Genomic DNA, 19,286 nt, shown 5'->3' with positions numbered 1-19,286 from the left:
TCCCTCTCTCTCTTCCCCCCCGTCCCTCTCTCTCTTCCTTCTTCTCTCCATGCTCGCTCACATGATGCTGGCTGTGTGACTTATGTAACGAGACAGACAGACAGACAGACAGCTGGGGGTGAGGGACATGCAGAGGGACAGAAGTTTTTTCAAACCAGCACAATGAGTCATTGGGATTAAGCATTCTTTGTTGTGTGTGTTTGTGTGAGTTTGACAGTATGAGTGCCTGGCATGCATGGTGCACAATATGTTTCAGACAGTGTACTGTAAGAGTACAGAGGAGAAATGTACTTGGAAATCGCTTTAGTTCTGCTTGGTTAATGAGAACAGGCTTCAATTAGTAGTTTTGTAGCACCTGCAAATCTATCTGATATTTCATTATTGATACTCAAAGGGCTGTAACAGGCCTTAGCAACCAATGTTTAAGCGGTACATTTTTTCCACAGACGCAACAAGAAAGAAGGATGTGCTAGCTTTAGATTGGGCGTTTGACGTTTCTGAAGTTATGACGCAGTTACAGAGGGTAAGAGGTGAATGTCAAGCAGGGAGGCAGAACAAAGGCCAGGGCGTAATGGGTGTGTATATTTGTTATTCTTCTATATTTTTTCTCCTAACAGGAAACAATATTGACTTCATTTCAAAGGGCCTAATAAAGAGCTCGGGCTAGATTTCCATTGGTTGCTCTCACACCATACACACAGACACACCCATTAGCCTACACATGAAATGTATAGATTGAATGTGACATACATTTTTGCAGTTTTATTGAATTCTCCATGTGGTCTATATTAAAGGGCACTTCATCTAATACAACAGGCTTTTCATTCTTAAAAGTGTAACTGTATAAAAAAAATATTGAATTTGGCCTTTACTGGTATAGCCAATATAAACTCATTGAATGACATTCATAAATGGCAAAAAGAAAATACCTGTAAACAAATACATCATAAAGAATAAGATTTGGAAGCATTTTCACTTTTCATGTATAGGCCTATACCGTTAATCTAAGCTTTAAAATATTCATGATTTGTGTGCTTTGAATCTTAGTTTTGGATATAAAACTCATAGGTTCACACAGGCAGCCTAATTCAGATCTTTTGTGAATTAGGCTGCCTGTGTGAACGTAGCCAATGAGACACACCTCCCAAATGTCTTTATTCTCTTGAAGAGTACGTTCTAACAACCTGTCTGAACATCATTCAAGGCACACTACCACATGCCCTTATTCAACCTGATGACTTGAGAGAGAGCGAGAGGGAGACCAACAGGTACCCTCCCTCTTTAAGATAATTAGCTATGCAATCAATTAGTCATTGTACACCTGTGTTTTCCTAAATTGAACTACCCTTCCACTCCACACACTCTGTCAATTAGGCCAGTGTGTATGGATGGACTTCTAATCAAAACAATGTTTATGAAATGACCATCATGTGAAATGATAATGAAACATGCTATCAGCCCTGGTTAGAAATCAATGCAAATGTGTAATGTGGGGGAATTCTCAGGTAAGAAACAAACTATTGTCTATATAGTTGATGGTCAAAAAACGGTTTAATCTTAATAGTTGTAGGCCTTAGGCCTAGTATTTCCTTATATATTAATTGTCAAGCAATACAGGCACGATGCACACAGAGAGCCAGTAGCATGGCTCATCTCTCCAGTGTTGATGGTTTGCCAACAAGAAAACAAAAGGGAGTTGGGGGCTCGCTCACTTTTAATGAAGAGATCTGTTAAGCGGAAAGATATTGGACCTGACAGATCTGTAATCAACAGATTACTTATACAGGACCGTAATTACACAACGGAGAAGAGGGGAGCAGGGAAAGAGGAAAAAAGGGGACCACCCGCCCTTCTTTCCCTCTCTCTCTCTCCATAGTTCAGCTGTTAAAGCGCCAACCAGTACAAGCAACAATCACAGAGTGACCATTCAATGCCACTCTCTCCTGCTCCAAGCTTCCCATCAACACAGTTTCCCTGTATGGAATGCTCTTGTCATCACTCAGAGAGAAACTGTACAACCATCATGGCTCCAGAGATGAATCTGGGCTGATCTGTCAAACTGCGGTTTAGGAGACACTCGCCAATCGAACGCAGTAAGTTACTGTACTTTCTATTTGTGTTTCCTAGCCTGGGAAGCTAGTCTGTTTTTGCTTTAGCCAACTCTTCTCTGTGTTCATTCATTGCCATGAAGAGTTGGCTAAGGAACTCTTAAAGTCCTAGGTCCAGGCGATGTGTTCTCTAGACCTTTTGGGGAAGGGACAGGTTGAGATGCATGTGAAATATTATAGACAATCAGATTGGTATGACCAATAGTGTCATTCATGTTCATACATTATTGTGAAGCATTATTTAATTCAACCCAAGTGGCAACCAAAATGTAACCATAAGTTTTTCAAGCACCAATCAGTACAATCACTGAGTGACCATTCCATTTTGTCTTCTAAATATTTGATTGTGTTTATTTTTGGCACCACTTATGTTAATGACTCAAAGATGGAGGCGTCAAAGGATTATGTGGGTAAAAATGGCTGTGATATTATTATTATTATTGTTATAGGTAGCCTAAGTCATGCTATGCCTCCTGTCCCTATTTCTCCGTAAAGCTGGTAAAAGAAGCCCCATTTATAAAAGGGCATGTTGTGACAACACGTTGTCTGGCATCTTCTTGTTGGCACAACATATATCTTCTGTACTGTTTGTATTTACTTCATCTGTCTTAGCAAGAAAAGGTTGGGTGGTTCTCAGATCTGTTTGTAGTCTTGCCAAGTCATATGGCATCTCAACACAGTTTCCCTGTATGGAATGTTATGTTCATGACTCAGAGAGAAACTGTACAGCCATTATGGCTCCAAAGATGAATCTGGGCTGATATGTTAAACTGGGGTTAAGGAAAAGCTCTACCAGTCAAATGCATTAAGTTACTGTACTTTCTATTTGTCTTTCCTAGCCTGGTAATATAGTCTGTTTGTTCTTCAGTCAACTCCTCTGTGTGTTCATTGCCATGTTGTTGGCTACAGAACATAGTCTAGCACCAGGCTATGTGTTGTCTACACGTTTGGGTGAAGGGACGGGTTGAGATGCATGTGAAAGACTATAGTGAATCAGATTGGTATGTATGACCAGCCTCACTCATGTTCACACAGTACACTATTGTAGACCGTTATTTAGATCAACTTAAGTGACGACAAAACTGTAACCATAATATTTTGTCACTTATGTTAATGCCTCAAAGGTGTGGAGTCAACAAAGGATTATATGGGTTTAGAATGAACAAAGCCTGTCGGTCCTGGAAAGAGCAGCGATTACGTAGACAGACGGCGACTTCTTGACTGACTTGGTCATGGTTTCATAGATTGACTGGAGGAGTTTTCTCAAATTTATTTTGGGTATTTTTCCTGTGCTTAAAAGTAGACAACATTCCCTGGATGTCATTGTGCTTCTATGAACCAATGAATATGTTAGGGTAATGTACAGGAATTGCTATCCAGCCCTCTAAATACCACTAAGAAATTCCCATGTTGAATGACTCTTTTGTCTTCTTTATTGAACCTCTTCCTTGCAACATAATATTACTGAATTTCCTAGACAATTGGCAATAAAGTATCGGCATGTAACATATAACAAAGGAGGACTTTCATTCTGTCCTGTAGACCTATCATTCATTCGTTGTCACTTGTCCTACATAGTTGTACTATAGTGTGGTGGCTAAGGGCTCTCTCTACTCTCCCCTTGTCAGGTGAGAACCTTGATGACTCTACTACCTGTGGATGAGGATGCGGTCTACACTATCTCTCTGTGGAGGAGAAGGGGAGGGCAGGGGCCTGAGAGCCCGGGTAGGCAGGATGAAGAGACTGCTGTGCCTTCGACACACCCACCGTGTGGATGTCCTGTCGGACATGGAGCCAGGGCTCTGGCTGAGGCGCTTCCAGCTGCTGGACACAGACGTCACTGAGGTGAGTTGGTGGAAAGGCGATGTTTGCCCTTTTGTTATAGCTAAGGGCCAAAGAGAGTGGAGTGGGTTGCATTGCGTGTCAATGCGTAGAGGATTAAAGGTCTGTCTGACTCAGTATTGTGTAAAGTACCTATCAAATGGTAATGTATTAATTTAGGAGGTTAGATTTGGTGGCATGGTGTTTTCCCCTTTCCAGTTAGGTAAAGAGTTGCTTGAGTCTGAATGTGTAGAGGCTGAAGGGTTTTGTCTGACTGATACCCTATATAGTTATTGTGCGTACACATTTGAGCAGTCAGTTAGCTTGGTAGCTCCATTAAAACCATATCAATGTCAGGTATTAGACCTACAGGGAATTGGCAAGTGAAACCAGTGAGTGGGAGCCTCCTGAATATGACATGAAAACACTTTTCTTGTGTCAGAATATCCAGTTGCCTTACTTTTGGAAGCTTCCGCTTACTAGGATTGATTTATAAGAGCCTGACATCTCCAGTGACGTCAGTTGCAGAGCTAGGGTTGAGATTTATAGGTGCCAGCTTTACTGTCTAGGTTCGGGTACTGCCTAAATGGTATGAGGGAGGGGTCATCACTGTGCTGTATAACAGCTGTCATGTTGTACCTCGGTGTGAGTTGGTTTTACGTCAGAGCAGATGTGGTTTTCATGTAGGCTGCTGCTTCAGTTTCCTTTTTCTTCAGTAGTTTGTGTTGTTGAACACAGTAGCTATTTTGACACTGAGGAGGAAGGAAGTACACCAGGAAGTGTGTCTGTCACTTCTGAAGCGTGTTGGTTTTAACACGCTTCTTCTGATAAGGGCTATCATTTGGACATGTCCCACATTTGTAAACCGTATTTCATACCAACAAAAATATTGTTCCAAAAAGACACTTTACTCATGTCGTCGATTATACAAAATCGAGATGAATTTGTTTTGAAGTCATCTAATCGGACAATTGTTGTGCGTTGTTGTGAATTCACTGTGTCTCATTAACGTTAATTATTCACCCTGCCCCCTCTGCTACCCCCTCTCATTCTCTTTGTGCCTCTGGACTGGCAGAGTGTGGCATTGGGTGGCCATGGTTCAGATATTCAGAGGAGGGGGGGAAACTCATTAAGCAACAGTTACCCATTCTCCCCTTTTGAAACCCAATGTTTGCTAATGAGGGGGGTTTATAATAGAAACAGCCATTGATCAAACGCCATCTGCTGAGATAGACACTTTATCATTGGGAGGTCAAGGTGCTTTCTCATTGGGACAATTTAGGGATAAAAGTAGATTAGACTACAATTTTATAATCAAATGTGAGTAGTGAAAGGTTGGGAAGTCGATCCCTGGCCGAGTCATACCAAAGACTGTAAAAACGGGACCCGATGCGTCTCGAGTGGTACTCAGAATTAAGGAGTTATGTTGAGGGTAAGGCCCTGCAATAGACTAGTGTCCTGTCCTACATGTTTCTCTTCACTCTTCAAGTGATAAATATGGTCTGCTTGTAAGTCATTTTGGAACTTTCAGCCAGCCAGTAGAAAAGGACAGCAACAGGTGACACTGGCTTGGAACACTCAATAGGAACAAAACAGACTCGTTTTCCTGTGGAATTTCCAACCATTCCAACCTCTTACAGACACCATGGGTTGAGAGCAGTCCTGTCTAACTGTCCCGACTGGATTTTAGAATAGTGGCAGTAAGGTAGGAAGGAGATACCAGGAGCAGTCACCTGAGAAGCACATTACAGGCCCATGGTTCTTGCCTGAATAATTTTGTCAGACTTGTGATGGTTTAAGAATTCCCAAAACACTAATAGCAAAAAGCTCATACTGTACCTAGAGAATAGAAAGTGGATTAATGCTTTTAAGGAAAAAATGCAAATGTTCCCTTTATCGCGATAGTAGGCCTACAGTAATCAGACATCATCTATACCTACTAAGATGGTGCAAATGTTTGTTTACTACATTGTTTTCAATTATTTTTATTGACCTAAATAATCAGAAAAAAACATTACAAGTGTGAAAGTTGCCTGTTACCGTCAGTTTGTGACACTGCTATCACCAAATATGTTCACGTAAAAGCGCGTGGTATCGAGATTCCCGCCCTGCCCTCACCTGCTAGTACAGCCTCTGCTCACGCGCTCAGGTGCAGTTAGTCACTGCGACTTTGAACAGAAACCGGCTGTCCGCACAGCTCACAGCGAAGCTCACACAGACAGGCTGTGTAGCGATTAGGCTATCGAGTTTGAAGCTTGCTTAGAAGTATATTCATCTATTAATGTCGTTTGAGTTGATACAGTATATAAAATATACTCTATTATTATACGAAATTCAGAATTGTTCTTTTGGTCGGATCAGCGACATCCCAGGTAATTTGCGGAACTGGGCTACTGGCCATCCAATACTTATTTCGGTTACTCACGGATTACTTCATTGGAATATCAGTAAATACCAGCAGCAAAACAGAAGAAATGGCTCCCTAAACTACTGGAAACTTTAACTTCTTTCATCAACTAAAACGACTGGGAATATGGGGAAATGGCGTTTGTCAATGGTATTAGTTTTACCTTTATTCATTGCTTACTGTACTTTTGATATGTCTCTGTTCTTTTGGTCTACTAGTTGGTCTACTAGTTGGTCTACTTTTGTCACATGCAATCAATTAATTACACAGCTTTTTATCCTGTGAGATTTTAATATTTAAAAAAAACAATAGCCTAAAATAATTAAATCATAATATTTCAAATAATGAATACATTTACTGACAAAGCAGAGAGTAAAAAGTATTATTATAGGACCAGATTGTGATTTTTCCTGCTAATATTATTTTGTTTTCCATATAGTGTAATCACAACTTTAACTCAATATTGTCTTCATGATTTAAGATTTTGGTTATGTCATTTTTTGATTCTTTTGAAGGTGAATTTGTGTGTATTTGTTCACACACCAGACAGGGACAGAACATTGAGGGTGCCTATTGGTCCAGACCAGTGTACCATGGAGAGTTATCAACAAAACTTGCATGTCTGGCATATGGAGGACACAGATCTGGAGGGCACAGTAAATAGTGGCTCTTGTTCTCATTCCCTCTGCAGCCAGCCAGACTCCATTAGGTGTTGTATAATGACAACAAACAGTCATTTGGAACCTGTCAATGTTCTTTACGACAGACTATGGATATCGACAGGCTTTTAGTGGCTGTGAAAAGCATCAACCAGAGACCGATATAGGGAGAGTTTGGACGTTGCCGTCTATATGACTCGGATCCAATATGTCTGACCGTGTGGAAAGTTCCATGTTTCCTCATCCTCTATTTATGGCTTGATTCTCCATTGTGTGCCAGTGGGCTACTAGCTAGAATCTTCACCCTGGAAGATATTATATGGAATTAATGGGATCTCCAGGGACTGAGAACTGCTAGATGTTACTGAAATGTGTTACTCCGATTTGGTTACCGACGTGAACAGAACACAGCGATACTGAGAGGTACTGTAGTGCTCTCCAGTGCATGGGTAGGCAGGCCCCATGGATACAGTGAGTTCTGCTTTGCCTAAAAGCTACAGGTCTAGGTAGGGTCTTCTGTCTACCCACCCAGTCGGGTCAAAGTCTAGGGGCTACAGAGCTGGTAGCGCCACACCCTACCCGCTCTACACTCTGCCCTATCAGTGAAACTGAAACTTCATCCTCTGGTTACATTGTGAGGTATAACCTCTGTCAAGTCTATGGGATGTTGGGCTAATATGGGCTATGTGGGTCTCCTTCTGTATGTCAGGAAGTGTCTGGCTGTGTGTCAAATGGCACCCTGTTCACTATGTAGTACACTACTTTTGACCAAGGCCCATGGGGAATAGGCTGCCATTTGGGATGTACCCTCTGTGTGAAATGGTGTTTGGTTGGTTTTAACACCATACGTTGGCGGCTTCTTCAAAAGAGATGGAAATGCCATAGTGTTTTTTTTGCAATTGTATTTTTTTTAAACAATTTTAATAGCACAATTGAACAACACATGGATGCAATGCATTTAAAAAACGTTGAGAACTTAAACGTATTTCCATTGTGGTTCTCTTTGATGGAGATTGAATATTATCTTTACTTTGCTCTGGGTGATGGAATGGGAGTTGATGTAGTATAGCTTGAGTGGAGGGAGCAACGATGTTGCATATGTCTTGCTTAAAACGTTCCACATTTTAGACATGCAGGTCTATAACTAGCAATTATACATTTCAAAATGTATAATGTGCTCTCATACCAGTCAGATGGGATATAATCATACAGTATAGTAAAAACATTTCTAGCTGAAAACATGCCACACGTTGACATTTAGGTCCCTATACATTGTGAATGTATAATATCTATTTAATGATGTCACATACCTGTTGCTGTACAGGCATTCAGTCTAAAAGCAGGTACCTCTGCAGCATTTACATTTGCATAGATGGATGTCTAGCTACAAATGTGCCACACGTTTTACATTTGGTCCCTTAACATTGTGAGATGTGCAATCAATGTTTAAAAAGCTCTCATACCAGCTGCTAGACAGACTAATTGATGCCTCTGCAGTGCCTGCGTAGATTGAACTGAGAATTCTATGTTGTTTGAAAGCAGCGTCTGTGGAACGTTGCTATTGACGTAGCTGTACTTAACCTTCTCACTTAAACTGCTCATTTCCTGAATGCTTTGAATGTGGCTAGTGGTGTTTGTGTCACAAAGCATGAGGAAAATGTAGGCCGCTTCACTGCAGTTGAAGTTGAACGTCTATGTGAATTTAGTAGAACCGGCAAAACCATTTTGATTAATTCTGTGTGTTATGGCACTTTTGGCTAATGCCAACAACCCTTAATGTGCAATTACTATTCTAGTCTATTGAAGTCTCACCTCCACTTCCTTTGTCTCCCACCAGGACCCAGTGCAGGAGTGGGGGGAGGAGGTGGAAGAGGGGGCCGTGTTCGGCATAACCCTATGTAGGGAGCCTGTGCTCCCCAGCCCCTCCACCCAGGTCCCCTCAGAGCCTCTCACTATGTCCCTGTCGACTCCATCGGCTTTCAACTTCATCCAGTACCACACAGTGAAGGTAAAAGCACTTTGAGAGAATGAATGATCAGAGAGAGATGTGGAGAAGGAAAGACTGGGGATAGACAAAGGACAAGAGGTGGAGAAAGGGAAAGATGTAGGGAGAGGGAGACGGGCACTTTGTGACAACTGCTAATGTAAAAAGTTCACTATGAATAAAGTGGATTTGTATTTGATTGAAGGTGCGTCGGTTGAAAGCGGGGACCCTGGAGCGCCTGGTAACCCACCTGCTGGACTCAGAACACCAGGAATCTGACTATGTCAGAGTGTTTCTGTCTACCTACAGAACCTTCACCACCTCCAACACACTCATAGAACTGCTCTTCCAAAGGTGAGACACAGAATAGGATTTCATGGTGGTTGTTGTTTTTTGTTATTCAGAGCAACATACTGAATTACATTTGTGTTAAATGTATGTGGCACTGTGCTGTTGCTCTTCCAGAGGTGAGATGGTTACAGAGATTATATGATGCTATGTTACTTCTGAATGTTTTGTGATATGATAATGTATTTAGCAGACACTTATTGTTAACTTTTAAATGCATGTGTTTTTTGTAAATGGGAAAAGTAATTGAAAACAGTTGACTAAAGACATCTTGTGAAGTAAACCCTTGAGTCTTGCCTGGAGTCCTTGGCCTAGATAGGACCCATACAAAATGACCTGAATTCTTATCAGACTAATAACCTTTGACTAATCTCTGAGGCTGCACTTTGGTTGCACCTCTTTCAACAATATTTGGAAGGCATCTGGCATGATGTAGGACTACCAGTCAAATGTTGTAAGTCTTTCCTAGTTTGAATAATTCAGTTTCACCCCATACATATTTGTGTGACGTCGTGGGGAGGCGACAGTCACTCAGTTATGAGTTTGCCTAACCGGTTCCTAATTACCTACCACATGACAGGTCCAACAAGAATGTCTAAAGACTCCTTTTAAAAATGCTGCCTCATAGGTTATTAATAATATTTTATGCAAAATAAAAATAAAATAAAACTGAGGTTTTCCAGATATCATAGTTTGAGGATTCCTGGATCTCCTGCTTATTCCCTCGCAATATCCAGTAATTCTCTAACTGGAATTTCTGGAAAATCTGGGAACCTTATTCTGTGATAACATTGTATTTAACTTTTCTGAGCTATCCACTAGTAAGACCCTTTACCAGTACAGTAGTTAGCATTAAACTCCAGTAAAAAGCTATCTGCTTTGACATTTAGAACCCTAGAAATAATGATTAATTGGTTGTTAAGCTGTCATCATAATTTCTGCAGCGCTGGTAGCAACAGGCTACCTTATGAAACTGATGTCACCATATGCTATCCCCAGGGCACATGGATTGTAATCGACAATAATGGGCTTTCCGCCGAAGGTCAGGTCTCTGTAGTTTATATGTTAGTAAAGGGCTACTCTTGCTTGTCAGATTCATGGTGTGGCAGGAGAGTAGCAGAGGGCCAACTATTTCTTTGACAAAGACCATGTTGGTCAAAACATTGCTTTGTACCCCTAAATCCCTTGTAGGAGCAGTAACCATTGAGCAAACATTCAGTTTTTTTCTAAGTACTGCATGTCTCTCTTTCCATAGGGATGATATGATTGCCAACCTGGACAACACAGTCTGCCCAAGGAGGTATGAGGAACTTCACTCTCTCAACTACTTCTACAATGTCTTTTTACCATAAAACACCCTTGATATTAATCACCCCCTCCTCCTCCAGCACCCTGGTGCCCCTGATCAGAACCTGGCTAGAGGAACACAGGGAGGACTTTAGGGAACCCCCTCGGCACCCCTCCCTGAGGCTGCTCTGTTTCCACCTCCGCCACCGCCTCGCCTTCCGTCGCCTCGCACAAGCAGCTGAGACGCTGCTCAAGAAGCTCCAGGAAGAAGGTTGGTAGCATTCAGTAAGGCAAACCGTAGAAAAATGTTTTTCAACAGAAATCAAATTCTTGGTTTTTATTGGACAAATGTAGGTAGTACCTCGCTGTTTCAAGTTTTTATCCTTGCCCCTTTCTCTCACAAGAAAAAAACTGCATCCTACCTCACCAGCAGAAGTCTTACAAGTTGTGATTATGCTTATTTTTTTGCTTATTTTCTTCCTAGATTGCATTAGTCTGCATCAGTCTGCACCAATAGATAATAGTGATTGTCAGCAGAAAGAGGAGGGGTCAGGAGAGGAACTACCGAAGGAGGCGACTGGAGACTTTATGGACTTCCCTGTCATAGAAGTGGCAGAGCAGCTAACACGATTGGACGCTGTAAGTGTTAATCATCTTTATCACCCAACCCTTTCTGTTCAATCACTCTGCATGAATGACAAATCTTAAAGTGTATTTCCCTCCTTTCTATAGGACCTCTTCATCAAGGTGGTCCCGTTCCAGTGCCTGGGCTGTGTCTGGTCTCAGCGGGACAAGAAGGAGAGCCGCAACGTGGTGCCCACCGTCCGTGCCACCATCGCCCAGTTCAACGCTGTCACCAACCGGGTCATCACCTCCCTGCTGTGCTCCTCGTCAACGTCTCCGATCTCTGTCTCCTCCTCAACCCTGAGTCCATCTACGGCCCCTAGCTCCCCTCTCCTCCCCGACACCAGCCCCACCCTCAGGGCCAGGGTGCTAGAGCGGTGGATCGCCATAGCACAGGTCAGCAAGCCCAGATGGTATACATAGAACATATTTTTAAGATCTTTAGAGACATGTTTAGCTTTAATTTTTTTTTTAGATATTTAGGAAAGCAACAGGAAAACTGTTTCTTAAGTGGCTAAATGTAGGCATTGTGTTCGTTCCTGTCCTCTGTAGGAGTGCAGAACGCTGAAGAACTTCTCCTCTCTGAGAGCCATCCTGTCAGCCCTGCAGTCCAACGCTGTGTACCGCCTCAAGAAGACCTGGGCTGCCGTCAACAGGTAAGATATGCAGAGGCACGGTAGCAGGTTTACATTTTGTCAGCCAGTGATTCTGAGGGTAAGTTCTCAGACCCAGATTTACTCTACTTCTGAACTGAAACCACTTGAATATTCTTCTTTGAGCGGAAAGCAACCCTGAATATGGTGGCTGAGATGCATACTGCACATTTCTGAAAACTGACAATACATTTTATTTTAGGGATTGTATGGCCTGTTTTGACCAGCTGTGTGAGACGTTCCCAGATGAGAACTGTTTTCTGACCAGCAGAGAGATCCTGGTGGAGGTAAGAACCACAGAATAGAACCAAAGAATGGTAGTGGTTAGAGCGTTGAGCCAGTTACCGAAAGGTCACTGGATCGAATCCCCGAGCTGACAAGGTAAAAAAAAATCTATCGTACTGAACATGGCAGTTAATCCACTGTTCCCGGGTAGGCCGTCATTGTAAATAAGAATTTGTTGTTAACTGACTTGCCTAGTTAAATAAAGGTTCAATTTAAAATAAAAAAAACACAGAATGGCACCACAACCATAGAGTTCAACAGTAAGAACACCACTTAAAAATACATTTTCCACCTGAGTAGCAACATTTACTGTTCTGTTCCATAAGCATTTTTTTTCATTTACATTTTAGTAATTTAGCAGATGCACTTATCCGGAGCAATTAGGGTTAAGTGCCATCCTCAAGGGCATATTGACAGATTTTTCACCTAGTCAGCTCAGGGATCCGAACCAGCGACCTTCCAGTTATTGGCCCAACCCTCTTAACTTCTAGGCTACCTGCCGCCAACTGAAAGACTGATATGGGTGTTAATACAGTATAATGATAGGGCTGTTATCATATCGGAAGTGTACACTTCAGCACAAAAGAGCCATTGTACTTTGGCCACACAATCAAATAGGGTCCGTCATATCCGATAGCACTGTCTATCATATTATATTCACTTTTACTTGGCTTTGTAAATGGCCCACATCTAAGGTGGCATATTCAATATGACTGCCAGTTTCGGGCTGGGCACATTGAGTCACACTGCTTTGACTGAACCCACACACGCCTCCGGGTAAAGCTAGCAACACCTATTACCAGGCGGAGGTGACTTGGTATGTGTTGATTCCAGAGGAAGCTGGTGAGGGGAGGATGGCTCATAATGGATGGAATGGAGTTAATGGAATGGTATTAACACATGGAAAACCAGGTGTTTGATACAATTCCATTAATTCTGTTCGAGCCATTACTATGAGCCCGTCCTCTCATTTAAAGTACCACCAGCCACCACTGGCTGCTTGTCTAAAGAATCAATCTCAGCCTTATCATGACGGGGGACAACCAATCAGACACCACACCCAATAATAACAAGAACTAAGTAGTTCTAATTTAATTAATTAACTTAACTATGTACTGTACAAGGAAGTATGATAGAACAGCTATTTGGCTTGCTATGATTTCCCCACCCATCTCAAACTCTATGTACTTGTTTAAGCCCAAAACAAGTAGATGCAGGTAGTGTGACCGTGAATAATGCACACTATTTCAAGCACTCTCATGTGTAGGAACCTTTTAGAGGACTTTATTGATTCTTGGCTAATGGTTGGCAATTGAATGAATGATTTTCCGTGCCCATTTTATGCCAAGGCTAATGTGACTGTTGTTTTTGCTGTTCTTTAGGATGGCAGCCAACCGGATGACAACGCCACCCCCAAGTCACCCCAGCTGTGCCCCATGTCTAAACAGATGGTAAGACTACTTCCTGCCCGTGCTTTAGGTGTTCTAACATGATTTGTACTAAAATGATAGAACTTTTGTCTGAGCACCTACAAAGCACCTACAGTATATTGTATGAACAGCTAGCATGCTGATAATATTCAGTTACTGTCCACAACAATCGTGTGAATCCATTCAAATCTGCCGACATTATGTAGCTTCCTTATTCTTTGACTTTGGACCACAGAGCACGAGATACGTGGAGAAGACTAAAATAATACTGTTAGCTCAGCAAACAAGTCTCTTCCTAATGCTTTAGAGCGAAAAGAGGAAGTGAGGTAGGAATACCCCTTAATGGTCCTGACCCGTCCTAGTTTCGACTTCTCTGAAACAAGTTACATGCAGCCTCTGTCTGTGATACTGGATGCTTCCTGAATGGCACCCTATTTTCTATATAGTGCAATACTTTCTGGTCAAAAGTAGTGCACTATTTAGGAATAGGGTGCCATTTGGGTTACACAGTAATTCCCTAATATAGATCTCTCTCCGTTCCAACCTTCCTCCTTTTAATTTCCATCCTCTCGTCCAGTGGAAACTCTTAGTCAGCTCAAATCACAACACTTGCCTTTTGCACACTTTAATGACACTTGAATTTACGTTGTACAAAGTTAACTTAACTTAGACCATTTTTAGTCATTGTGGATCATCAGGTCAATGTTATATAAAGGTTAGGTGATGCTTTCTGTATAAACACAATCGCTGTGAACTGTTTTATGACGTACCATCCCATTGTCCTTCACACAATATAAACTGTTGACATTGTTTAGAACGTGCCCCAATGGCTCCTTATTTAGTGCACTTCTTTTGACCAAGGCTCTGGTGAAAAATGAGTGCACTAGGCAGGAATAGGGTGCCATTTGGGACGAATGTATAATACAGGATAGGCTGCTGTATGACGTAGTGTCTTATCGTCCCTCAAACAGAGCCCTACCAGTGGTGTAGTCCCTTACCTGGGCACCTACCTGACAGTCCTCACCATGCTGGATACTGCACTCACAGACACAGTAGAGGTGAAATCACAATTCTAATATCTAACCCAATGTATTCAATACGAGTGTGGCTTTGTGATGTGGCCTTCCTAGACCTTTTGGTGGTCAGAACATTCTTAACTTCTCACTCCTATTTATGACCCACTTTCCTTATCTATTATTTGTCTGCATTTACAATGGTCTGGTATGTGAGCTCATTTCAATCCTATTTGTATTTTAATTCACAGGGTAGCCTCATTAACTTTGAGAAACGTAGACGGGTAAGTGTCACCCCCTAGTGGTTTTTAAAAGAAACGCAACCAATCTCAGTAACCATACAGTACTGTGTGTGTGGGCTGTATCATGACATTCTCTCCCTCTATCAGGAGTTTGAGATCCTGTCTCAGATTGGCCAGCTGCAGGCGTTCTGCTCCTGCTACAGCCTCCCGGTAGACCAGACCATATCAGCCTGGCTGCAGAACCACACCATGCTCAATGACCAGGAGAGTTATGAGCTGTCCCGTGCTCTGGAGCATCCGGTCGACCCTTGTCCAAACTCGCCCTCTTCCTGGAGCCAGCGCCTGCTCAACAAGAAGTTCCCCTCGTAAGTCTGGCCTTCCTATGCCCAAAATGTCAAGAATCCTTTCTGACACAATTTATTATTTACCCTGTGCCACTCTCTACCCAAATACAATACTCTACTGTGTTGTAGCTAGGCTGGGTACCAGTCTTTTTCTAGCTAACATTCCACTCCTGTCATCTCTTTGTCTTCAGCCAATGACAGGAGTATATTTAGTGATTTAATGGGGATCCTAATAAATACAGAATACACTCCTGTCATTGGCCAAAGACTATGTTAGGAATATACTTTATCTATTGAGGGAAAAGAAGTAGCAAGAGTCCTGCAGGTATTCCCAAACAACAGCAGGTGCTCTTGGAGGGGAATAGTCATTTCAAAAGCTAAAGGAAAAATTATATCCACAAATGGTTAAGTGTTGGTAAAAAAAATCAAAGTCCAGGCACTCGTGTGGGTTTGAAAGTTAAAAAGCATTTGTGTGGGCTACAGCATTATTAAAACACACCAGCGTGTCTTGGCTAATGCCTTCAGGGTGTCTGTCTATACCTCAACTCTATTGAACATGTGAGTGTTTTTGAGAGCACTTTAATTAACCCTTTCCTTTTTTGTGTGTGTGTCGGTTGCTGTCGGGCACTGATGTCTCCAGCAGAAAGACCCATTCAGACCAGCTCAGTGTGTCGTCATCAGGCTCCAGTGGTTCTGAGATGGAGGATCTGTCCTCACCACAGCCCTCACCCCTCAGAGTCAAACTCAAGGTAGATAACCATGTCCAGGATTCAATCAGATCTGGGTTCAAATATTTGATTTCTTTCAAATATTTTTTTGCGTTTTGATTGAGCTTTTTGGGTGGGGTTTGCACTTTGGGGAGTATTCCAATGTGGTTCCAATGTGCCAGGAAAGTTCAATAAAGCACAGCTAAAGTACTCTTTGAATCCAGGTCTGAAGTTCTATGTTGACCTTGTTTATGTATAACAGCTATTAGCCAGTTAGCATGGAGCATTTATTATGCCTCCTCTCTCCCAGTCTCTGTCAGGCTCCCTCCACAACGTGTCTGAAGGCCTCTCCTCCAACACCACCTCCCCCACTCCCTCCAACGCCTCCTGCAGCTCCTCCCAGCCCGACCTCTCCTACTCCTCTATGGCCATGAGCCCTGACTGCTCCTCCTCCTCCTCCTGTTGCTCCTCCTCCTCTCCTCCGTGCTCTAAGCCCGTCTATAACAAGCAGGTAGCCGACTCCTGCATCGTGAGGGTGAGCGTGGAGTGCGGCAACAACGGCAATGTCTATAAGAGCATTCTGGTGAGTGAACTCTAACAAATATTCCCCAATGTGCCCCAATGTAGATCTCTCTCTTCACTGGTTAGGGATGGTAGTTGATTTTCTAGATTGTAGTAATAATAATAATTGGGATTTCCACCTCCTATAAGAGTGTACACTTGAAGCAGCTTATATGTCCAGTGTGTTCTGCTAACCTTGTCTCTCTGTTCCTCTTGTCCAGCTGACCAGTCAGGACCACACTCCTCAGGTGATCCAGAGGGCCCTGGACAAACACAACCTGGAGAACATGAGCTGTACAGACTTCAGCCTCACACAGCTGCTGTCCCAGGACAAAGGTGAGCGCAGTCAGAGTAGGAAAGAAGCTTACTCTCCCTTGTCTCCTTTCTTCCTCTGCACTTTTAAACTACATTTTGTATTGTGTTCACCTCTGTTGTTGATCAGTACAGATAAAGGAGAGGAGACAAGGAAAAGAAGCCACCATAGACAATGGAGATACACCCCAAATGTGTATGGCACTCAATATAATCCCCATACTGATCTATATATTCCCTTCCTCTCCCACCAGAACTCCAGATCCCTGACAAGGCCAACGTGTTCTACGCCATGGCCACCTCGGCCAACTATGACTTTGTCCTCCGCCAGCGCTGGAGGAGCCACAGCAGACGCCTAGGCACTTCTTCTAGCCCCGGGGCCCAGGCCAGGGGATGCCATGCCAAGTAGACGGCACCACAGCTCCACCTCCTAGTCTGGAGGGAGAACTACAGCAATAGAAAAGGGTGGAAGTGGAATTGTGCCCCACTGGAACCATGGCGTAGTCACTGTAACTGAGCTAGCTGCTGATGCTTGGTAGAAATGCGCATTTAAGCCTTTCATTGGCCACAGCCTGAGAACTTGCATTGTGAACACCATTATGAAGTTTCTGCACCAGGACGTGGTTGACTCATCATTGGAAAGGAGATTATTTTGATACTCATGGATTCAAGGATGGGAATAGATGCATTCCAGGAGGTTCCATATTGAAGGATGGAAAACCAAGAGATAAATATGCCAAGAGGTGCTGTTTTGAGGGGATAGGTATGTGGAAGATGGAGTACTCAGAGATTGAAACTGAACAGGTGAATTGAAGTGACGCAAGCAGACATTTTGTGGCCTCATATCCACTTCGGTGGGTTGAAGCCATCTGGATGTCAATGGAAGAAATGAGGAATCAACCACAACCATTTTTATTTTCTACACAAGACTAACACCAGCTAATGTCAACAAATATGCTATGGCACTTTTAGAATGTTGACCAGTGTATTGAACCAGCACTGCATGTCATTAATTTAGCTCCGAACAGCAAAGACTATTATCAACACAAGTGACTATGCATCTACTTATTTGAGGAGAAAAGGAACCTGGAGGCAGGAAATTTCCCTTTCTACTCTAAATAGGTGTTATCTTCCAACATAAAGGGCATGCAGGTCATTGACTCTGGGTCGATGGAAGTGTCCAACATGATTGAGTGGGGTGTGTAGGTCTCACATAATGATGCAGTCCTTATGGGCTGAGGGGATGACCATTCACATGGTCCACACACCTGGGTACGCGGTTCTAACATTTCAGAAAGTGAGGAAGGAAAGGTACATTTAAGTGTTGAAGCAGGATGTGTTCCATAGGCTTTAGATATAACATACACATACACACACACACAGACCAAGACAGAAATAATTAACAGCGGTAGATATGATAGTGTTATTAGCAATATGAATATAGACCAGATCGTTTCAGAAATTATTCTCAATGCTATGTTGCATTTCAGTGTTTCAGCTTTGAGCGAGGGGATTTTTTTTTTTTTTTTTACAAATTATAAAGTGATATTTGTTTGTAATTTGAATTGTTCAATTGAGGGAGGGGCAGTGCCTGGTAAATGTACAGTATGTTTAATGTCTTAACTATAATGGGATGATGGCACTTTAAGTCTCTTATCAGACAGTTTGTTTTGAATGTCAAATGAAGGATATAAACAGTGTACAGAACATTAATGACTCACACTGACCAGGTGAAAGATATAATCCCTGATGTCACCTGTTAAATCCACTTCAATCAATGTAGATGAAGGTTCATGGATTTTTAAGCCTTGGATTTTCTGTGTCACAGGGTGAATGGCAAGACAAGATTTAAATGCCTTTCAACAGGATATGGTAGTAGATTGCAGGCACACCGGTTTGTGTGTGTCAAGAACTGCAACACTGCTGGGTTTTTCACGCTCAACAGTTTCTTGTGTGTATCATGAATTGTCCACCAACCAACTTGACATAACTGTGGGAAGCATTGGAGTCAACATGGGCCAGCATCCCTGTGGAACGCTATTGGCACCTTGTAGAGTCCATGCCCCAATAAATTTAGGCTGTTTTGAGGGGAAAGGAGGTGGTGCAACTCAATATTAGGAGGGTGTTCTTACTGTTTTGTACACTGTGTTTTTCTATACGTGACTACAGGCTATCTGAAGAAATGCAGAAAAAGAGAGCGGAGGAGGGAGAGTGTTTCCCCCAAACAATGTCTGATAACAAACCCCTAACCCACCCTAACCCCCACCCACCCCCGTGGTTAAAAAAAAAAGGCCCATTTGATTTCAGTGGGGATGAGAATGACTATTGAATGTGGATGTTGAAAGACACAGAATGTGATGGTGTTATTTATGGTGAATTCATTAGCCGGTGTGAGGGCAGTGGGTGGTTGGTGAATGTGGGTATTGCTGATAGTGTTGTGAGGTGTAGAACTGTTTACAAGTCAGATGGGGAGACAGCAGAGAACAAGCATGAATTGACCT

The 19,286-nt window shown here is 42.6% G+C and overlaps 1 protein-coding gene across 4 annotated transcripts; it reads left to right on the top strand.

Moving 5' to 3' along the window:
* Positions 1-1,333: 1,333 nt before the first annotated feature.
* Positions 1,334-19,053, top strand: LOC118375363 (ral guanine nucleotide dissociation stimulator-like 1). Of its 4 annotated transcripts, none has more exons than XM_052509593.1 (19): positions 1,334-1,505; positions 2,004-2,093; positions 3,737-3,953; positions 8,833-9,003; positions 9,185-9,333; positions 10,583-10,627; positions 10,716-10,885; positions 11,099-11,253; positions 11,347-11,634; positions 11,791-11,894; positions 12,094-12,178; positions 13,559-13,627; positions 14,578-14,664; positions 14,871-14,903; positions 15,009-15,226; positions 15,849-15,954; positions 16,223-16,495; positions 16,695-16,809; positions 17,040-19,053. In XM_052509593.1, exons 3-19 carry the CDS (start codon positions 3,768-3,770, stop codon positions 17,192-17,194), a joined length of 2,409 nt encoding a protein of 802 aa, XP_052365553.1. In that variant the 5' UTR covers positions 1,334-1,505; positions 2,004-2,093; positions 3,737-3,767; the 3' UTR covers positions 17,195-19,053. The 4 variants fall into 4 exon arrangements, with proteins under 4 accessions (XP_052365553.1, XP_052365551.1, XP_052365552.1 ...); XM_052509591.1 differs by having other exon boundaries at positions 1,335-1,505; positions 15,846-15,954; XM_052509592.1 differs by having other exon boundaries at positions 1,335-1,505; positions 1,954-2,093; positions 15,846-15,954.
* Positions 19,054-19,286: the final 233 nt, after the last annotated feature.

This window comes from Oncorhynchus keta, unplaced genomic scaffold, assembly GCF_023373465.1.
Source record: "Oncorhynchus keta strain PuntledgeMale-10-30-2019 unplaced genomic scaffold, Oket_V2 Un_contig_4759_pilon_pilon, whole genome shotgun sequence".
Classification (NCBI taxonomy): Eukaryota; Metazoa; Chordata; class Actinopteri; order Salmoniformes; family Salmonidae; genus Oncorhynchus; species Oncorhynchus keta.
This window is presented reverse-complemented; position numbering and strand designations above follow the sequence as displayed.

Excerpts from the sequence above, each read along its gene's own strand:
- LOC118375363 (XM_052509591.1), top strand. The coding sequence starts at position 3,768 with ATGAGGATGCGGTCTACACTATCTCTCTGTGGAGGAGAAGGGGAGGGC. Across the intron at positions 13,628-14,577 it reads GCCCCATGTCTAAACAGATG|AGCCCTACCAGTGGTGTAGT; the intron begins GTAAGACTACTT and ends TCCCTCAAACAG. Across the intron at positions 15,955-16,222 it reads CCCTCAGAGTCAAACTCAAG|TCTCTGTCAGGCTCCCTCCA; the intron begins GTAGATAACCAT and ends CCTCTCTCCCAG.